At 39.0% G+C, this 7,722-nt stretch overlaps 1 protein-coding gene across 1 annotated transcript in view; it reads right to left on the minus strand.

The window, feature by feature from the left end:
- The window catches only part of ACAP2 (ArfGAP with coiled-coil, ankyrin repeat and PH domains 2), a 35,421-nt gene that overhangs the window by 25,219 nt on the left and 2,480 nt on the right, over positions 1 to 7,722 (minus strand). The window contains exon 3 of the mRNA XM_009078438.1: positions 4,633 to 4,707. Coding sequence (XP_009076686.1) covers positions 4,633 to 4,707 — 75 coding nt within the window. The remainder of the gene's footprint in view (positions 1 to 4,632; positions 4,708 to 7,722) is intronic.

Below are 7,722 nucleotides of genomic sequence, written 5' to 3' on the forward strand. Positions count from 1 at the left end.
TTTCTGTCAGACTACTGTGTAATCACATTTTCCTCTGGGTTTGGAGAACTGATGCAGAAAACACAACTGTCTTTTCCAATGAGTCTAGATTTATGCTTTGAAGACATATACAAGTATGACAAGAAACTCCTTCTGGATCATTTATCATACTATGCTCTCAGTCCAAACTGTCTAAAAGACTGGCTGTTCTTTGTGAAGTGGATTTACTGTCATTTTTAATGACTTCCCTGATTGACTTCAACCTTTACAGAGCAGAAAAAGACACAAGAGTGTACAGACAAGTGTTAAACACTTTCCTAACTGTACATAGCAGACTACCAGCTGGAGGGGGCAGAGGGTGAGGTTTCCATATGCTTTATCCATAAAACTTCATTGTTTAAGTTGTGATAAGGGAAAAGATGGCCAAACAATCAAAACCACATGCCCCACTTTATTTCAATTACATAGATAAAAGTAGAAGAAACTAGATAAACTGCGTCTGATCTTTAGTCTCTGCTATTTTATAATTAAAAAATAGGAGCTAAGCAGTCACATGATAGTTTATTTTTATCTTGGCACACGGAAAAGTTTAGTGAATCATGAAAAATAATCAGGGGGTGGAGAGAAATGCATCCATATCTTTCCATAAGAGAATCACATGTTAATAAACCCAGGCACTGTGATTCAGAACTTGGTATTCCTTAAGCAAACACAGAGCTGATAAAGACTTAATTTAGTTACTAATTAGGTGTCAGTTAGGACTAAGGTACATTTCACCTAATCAGAATTAAGAAAACTGATCCAGTACCATGTAAGTTACACTGAAGTGCTACATGGCACATTTCATTGGGATTTGAAGGAAGGGATTTATTCTATAACTTCTGTCCTGGCACTCATTTTTCATGGCTGGCTGCTACTGGAAGAGAAACACGTACACATGGGTTATGTAAGTGAAGCACACAATATGCTTTCATGCCTTTTTTTTCTCCCCTCTCTCTTTAAATGCCCATGAGGTATAGCAAACCAGCTGGCAATGGAAAAACAACTTCCATTTCCCAAAATAATACTCATCTGGTGTGTCACAGCACACTTAATATTCTCGACAGTGTTTCAGTGAATTGATCATTTTCATATGATCAATTCATCACACATACTTGATTCATTTCATGGCTTGCAAGTTTTCAGTTTCTCTACATGAAATTTACTTGTTACCTACACATAACCCCCAATACTTTTAAGCAGCAAAGCTTTTGATTTACTTCCAATGTGAAAATTCCCATCAGGTCACAAAACCTGTTTGAGCCATTTTCCCAGTGAATCTTATAGCATGTATCAGCATCTTAACACTGCATTTGTATTCAGTATGGAGATTTTTTGCTTTAGAGAAGCAGCACTTTTAAAGTTGTTTGAAAAGGCAGTAAATGTAGAAACACAAGTATCAAAGGAAACAGTAACCTGAAAAGTTATGCCAGCACACACTAAACAGAAGACACTAATTGTTCAAACCCCCAGTTTAGAAAGTTGCTTCCATTCCCTTCCCATCCCAGGGCAGGAGATGTTTGTCATGCTTAAGCTGAGAGTGCCTGAAGGAAGGGCTTAAAACAACAACAGACAAAAGAAGTAACAAGGTTTACAGACCAAGACAGAGTGAGGGAATGTGAAAGTGTCACTGAAGTGTCACAAGTCACTCGAAGGATGAGCACATCCTTGTGTTTGGCGGCAGGAATTAGCTTCCATTATTTCTCAACAGCAACTCTGCTTTATGACTGTGGTAGCACCCAGTTTCCTATCACCTTGTTTACTGAAGATGTTAAACATTTTCAACCCATTCTCACTCCAGCTGTTTCCTGAGCAGTTCTTCGGAAGCAGATTTTTTTAATGAAAAAGGGATTTGAAAACAAAAGCAATTTGAAGTTCAATGCAAATACTTTTCCTGTATCATTTCCCTTATTTTGGAACACAATATTACCTCTATCACAAAACCCAAAAGCCATAGTGCTGCTTACAGGTCCAGCTGATTCTCAAATTATCTCTAAATTCAACATGTTACTACAGCAATAGCTGCAAACTGCTCAGAGAACAAGACATTTCTTAAATACTGACTCTAGGACACTACTCTTTTGATAGGAAACTTTCCCTATAAAGATACATTGCAAGAAGTTCCCAGAATGATTGTGACATTTTTAGGTTATTTCACAGTATATGTTGCTCCAGTTTAAAATAGAAAACAATTTCTTACACTAAAAAAAAATAACTTGTTTCCTGCATATCTGCTGAGTAAATAGACCACAAAACTTAAAAGAAACTAAAAAAGCGTAGACATCAGCTCTCCTAAAAAAAGAAATCAAACTATATTGGTGACCAAGCCCTTCCATGACATTTGTATTAGCCTCTCTGACAACGGCCTAATTAAATAGGACAATGATTATAAAGGAAAGTGAGATGGGTTATTTAATTAGTGCAATTATTCTGCATGCATATGCACATATATGCAAACACAGGTAGTGGGTGGGTAGGTGTGTGCACATATGCACTTACCTATACATTTCAGAAAAGGAACTGCTCTTTATCCACACACTGAAGGAAAGGCATCATTCTGAAGCATTAGATTAAAACTGCAGTATATTAAATGCATATATACCTCATGGAATAGTCAACACAAGAAGCTTCAGAAGTTTCAGTCGTTATAAAACATGGAAGGATTTGGCATTGGAAGACTTGGGAACATATGGCTAAGAGGCAATGAACTGGAAAGGAGCATGACAAGACATGAGAAAAAAGTTGCCATCCGGGTCAGGTTGACCAGATGACAAACAAGGGATATAAAGAATAAGATCCAGGGTCTAAGGCAGTTCTGAAATCCTGATGAGCTGGAAGCTAACTTGGTGGGAAGGCTGGGAAAAGCAAGTAGGAGGAGACAAAAAATGGACAGCATGATTTGAGTAAGAACCCAGGAAAATGATTGGATGAGCTATAAGAGGAATCTCCAATAAAGCACAGTCTAGGCACTATCATCACAGAAATGCAACAGCGACTTCGCTGATGACAACGGGAGACAACATACACAGCTTGAAACACAGACTTTAGAGAACAACATACAATACAATCTGACTGCCCTGATTGTATTTTAGAGACAGTGTTAAATTGCCCAGTAAGCAACAACGTAAGTAACCTTATTGTGATTGCCATTTCTACTAGAAACCAAGAACATTCATATCACACACAGTTATGGCTTGTCAAGTTTCATGAAGCTTAGAAGTTTCAATAACAATTGATGCTATTAGAAATAGTTTACCTGCAAAGCAGCCTTAGCAGCATTTGAAGAAAAAACAAAGACTGTAAACACCATTAGCAGCAGCAATGACCATAATTCAGAGTAACAAGTTGTTATTTCTACAGCCAATTAGAAGATAATTGCTCATAACATACATCCTTCACCAGGCACTACTGTTCTCTCAAGTACTGCCCATTCCTGAAACTAGGCCTATTTAGCATAAACCAATTAAAATTTGAATTCCATCATTAATTCTCAAGTTCTATCTCTTTCCCATTTCCCTCTCTTCTCCTTCCTTGCTTGTCATTACCTCCTGTCTACCTCCAAGCACATCAGCACCACCCTAAACCCCATCACTGCATCTGCTCAGTTTCGCAGCAACCCTACTACTTCCCACCAACTCCTGCAGGAATGAGAGGATGAACCAATAAAAGCATTTTCAGCAACCAAAAACATTACCTTTCCCCATTCATATTAGTACTGGCTCTTACTAAGACTACCTAAATTAGCATCTCAGCATGTTTTCAATGCTGAATTTATTTACTCGTAAGATTTCATTTACATTGTGCCTTATTTTTTAAAGTTATGCCACCTGAACAGATACAGAAGGTATTTTGAATGACAGTAAGTGTAGCATTACCTTTAAACTGGTATCTAATCCCTTTCAAAAGTACCTGCAGTATTAGCTCACTACCAGAGAGTTCAGTGGAAATATTTTTAACTTCTAGCATTATACCTGCAAAACCAATACTGATCTAGAGCTTCTGAAACATCTAAACAACAGAAGTCATTCCCTCTCCACCCCAAATGAATTAGCTATGTTTTTCTCAACAAGGAAAAAGCAGAAATATTGCACATACAAATCTTTCCAAAACAGCAATTCAGTGTTAGCACTTCCACATTTGTGAACAGTTGAACCCATACACTAGAGACAGCCTTTACAGGAGTTTACTTCTGCTCTTTATATGCAACAGCAACTGCAACACTGCCTCAAAGTGCTGCACTTTTATTTGGCACAGTCCAAAGGGATAGGTATGACTGTAGGACTGTGCAGCACATATACCTCTTATAGAAACACACAGGAGGGAAACACAGCAACTTTTACAACTATACTGAATCCAAGAGTTCTAATGCAATGTTAGGATCCCAGCATCCAAATAAATTCTACTGTTCTACTTCTGGTTCAGTAAAAACTAAACATATTTTGTTCTGTAACATGAGATGAATATCTGCAATCCAAGCCTATGCTTAGTGATGCATAAGTTTCTCTGCACTAAAGATACCAACCCTCCTAGTTCTGATGCAGAGATGCACTGCTGGGGAGAGATGGTAGAGACAAAAATGTGTGTGCAGCCTGCCTTTTGCATTCCCTCGAGTACCTTTTGTTGAATAGTGGAGTGCTTTTGCTCCATATCTCTCTTCTCCTTTGCAGCATCTACAGCCAACTGATCCAGCTGTAAAGAGAAACAGAAAATTGGATCTTTAGATATCATGAGAAATTTGGCTCAGTAGATTTCACGATGCTGACAAAAACAAACAAACAAACAGAACACATTATGTCTAGACACTGCATGACTTTTCCTTTATTTGCATAGTATAATTACTTCTCTGGTTCACAAAGTGTTTACCTTGAATAACCACTGACGTCTCTCTTAAAGCACTGCACTACCATCCTGAATTAACCTCTAGGCAAGGTGTAGATTTCTTGTAAGCATTAGAAGAACTGTTTCAAAGACCAGGATGGTGCCAAGCATATGCGACTCTACCGCATTGGTGCTCAGGCTCCCGAGAGGATGACTCATGCTTTAGCTGCTCTCTCTGCCTGCCTGGCCTATGCAGCAGCACTGGCAGGAGCAGCAAAAACCATAAAGAGCAAATGCTAGGGATTTTTCCCCCCCACAAAGCAGGGGAACTGCCTCAACCAGGCTCTTGTATTGACAGTTTTGATCAGGTCACCAGCAATATTTGAGCAAGATTCCTTGAAATGTTAGGTAGAGACATTCAAGCTGTTTCCAGTTTCATAAATAACAAAAATATGATTTTGAAAAGGAGACTGTCACAGAGAGTATTTAAGTTAGCATCCTGACAAAGTCTGAGATAATACAAAAGACACTGGCCCATAACTTGCTGCAAGCATGACTCTAGCACTAACATACAAGCTTTTACTCTTAACACCAGAAGAAAAAAAAGACAGGAAATTTAACAGATCCCGTAACAGAGAGTAAGTTTGGTTGGGGTTTTCTGTGGGGTTTCTTTTGTTGTTGCTTTTGTTTTGTGGTTTTGGTTTTTTTGGTTCTGGTTTTTTCCAGACTTTCAATTTTTAAAGAAGAAATATGGTGGAGCAGATGCTGCCTGAAAGACCAGTTTGCTTAGTCTTTATGTGACAGGCTATGGAATCCAATGAACTGCCCTTTATCCAGCCTGTACTACAAGCCATTAACCCCTCTCACTGAGCCACGATGCAGATGTAACACTGAACACAGCACCCAACGTGCAGCCTTACATCTGTGGCACAGACCTCATGCTACTCCAGGCCTGGAACAAGAAGACAGGGAACAGTGTGCTTCCAGCTGAAGTCAGTCACGTGGCAGAGGGCACACTAGGACTAACAGAGCCTCTAATTCACACTCAAATAGGATTGCCTCCACCCACTCCCATAACCACAAGTGACAAGCTCTGCCAACTCCTGCCATTTCCTCAGTGTCTTATTTCCCTTGCTTGACATGATAAAAATGAAGAAAAAAAAGACAATAACAGGCTCTTACACACTTGTGCTAGACAGTCTCCAGCAATTACAGAGCCATCAGATAGCTGGGACATCTGGATGCAATTCCATAATCTGCTACATTGCTTAACTCCTCTCTCTCTGTCTTCCTCTCTGGCTCAAAATGCCATACCAGCACTTACACACCATCCAGGTATTTTTGAACATGAACACATTGAAGTTTGAAGTTTCCAGATGCCACATTTATGTAGCTATAGGACTTGAAAATGACAGAAGAGCCTCTAAAACACAGACTGAGCAGCCATTGTGCTCAAAGACCTTTTCTGAACCAAGAACCCATGGGAAACCCTTTCTTTTGTGATAAAGATGAGAACTGGCCCCAAGGCTGTTCAAAACATCGTAGCAATCAAGATTCTTGCTGAAACTACCTATTCAGGAATCTGCACGTGGTCCCCAAGAAATTCTTCCTTCTACCCCACTGGATGCAACAGAAGACAGCCACTTTCAGAGTAGGTCAATTACCTCTAACTCATCTCAAGTGTTTCAGGATACATTACCACAGTGTAAGGGCCAAACTAAAGTTCTCAACAGTAGCTCAGCTCATCAATTACACTGCTGCTATGCAGATAGCATTGCATCACTCCTGTTTGCAAGCTCAAACAGGAATGTCTTCTTTTCAGTCAGGTGAGCAGCACATCAACTGTCTCCAGAGACACCAACAGCATGCAACGATCAAAAGCTGGGGCAAATCACACAACTACACTATGAAAATCCCAGTCACCTTATCTCTGCTGGGTAATTTCTAAAAAACTAGGTTTTCAAACTCCTGCCCTAAGGTATTTTTGTAAATATGGTGCTCTGAGGGGTATACTGTAGGGAATTAAGTCAGACTAAAATGTTCAGCTTTTTCAATAGTCATCTCAATGAAAATTCAAGTAGCTTTTCTTTCTAAACTAATACCACATTTCACATGAAAAGTGCCAAACACCATAATTTCCATGCAAAAGCTCATATTACCCTTGCATGCCATTAAAGATTCTCCTACAATGATCTGATTCACAAGGGATTCTATCCTGAACTACAATATCCAGACAGCAAAATTGCTCAACCCCATTCTGTCATGTAAAAGTTATTTTGAAAAAGAAGCAAGAATAATTTAAAATTATAACTATACTATTTAAGATCACTTCAATTTTATTACTTCACGTGCTGTTAAACCTTGTAATTAAGATCATACACAAATTTACCTGGGAATGAAAACTCACTCAGCAACAGAAGAAATCTGACAGTATTTTCAGAAAAATCCAGCAAATCCCTGTTATGTCACAACATACATTGTCAAAGGCAAAAGCTTCAGCCAATACAAACTGCAAAGCCATTAACTCAGACTTTTAACACTTATTTACGAGTCTGCTTCTGCCATGAAAAATGTTAACTACTTAAATGCCAAGGTCTGTCACAACTTGTACAACTTCAGGGTCTTCAGTCTATCCTTGCTCCAACTGCAACGTTTTAAACATTCTCTGCTTTGTATTTTCTAAATTTAACTCCTTCGGTTGCTATGATACCAGCACCAAAACGAATGTCACACAGTGCTCCTTACCAGATCAAGCAAAAGTCTGATGAGCCATTAAAAAATAACCTTGTGTTTTCTTGCTCAAATCATCTCAACGAACTGGAAACATTGCAGCCTGGCTGGCAGCATAAACCACTACCAACTCCAGAGTTTCTGTCTCCTTTCCCT

This window comes from Acanthisitta chloris, unplaced genomic scaffold (assembly GCF_000695815.1).
Source record: "Acanthisitta chloris isolate BGI_N310 unplaced genomic scaffold, ASM69581v1 scaffold17397, whole genome shotgun sequence".
Classification (NCBI taxonomy): Eukaryota; Metazoa; Chordata; class Aves; order Passeriformes; family Acanthisittidae; genus Acanthisitta; species Acanthisitta chloris.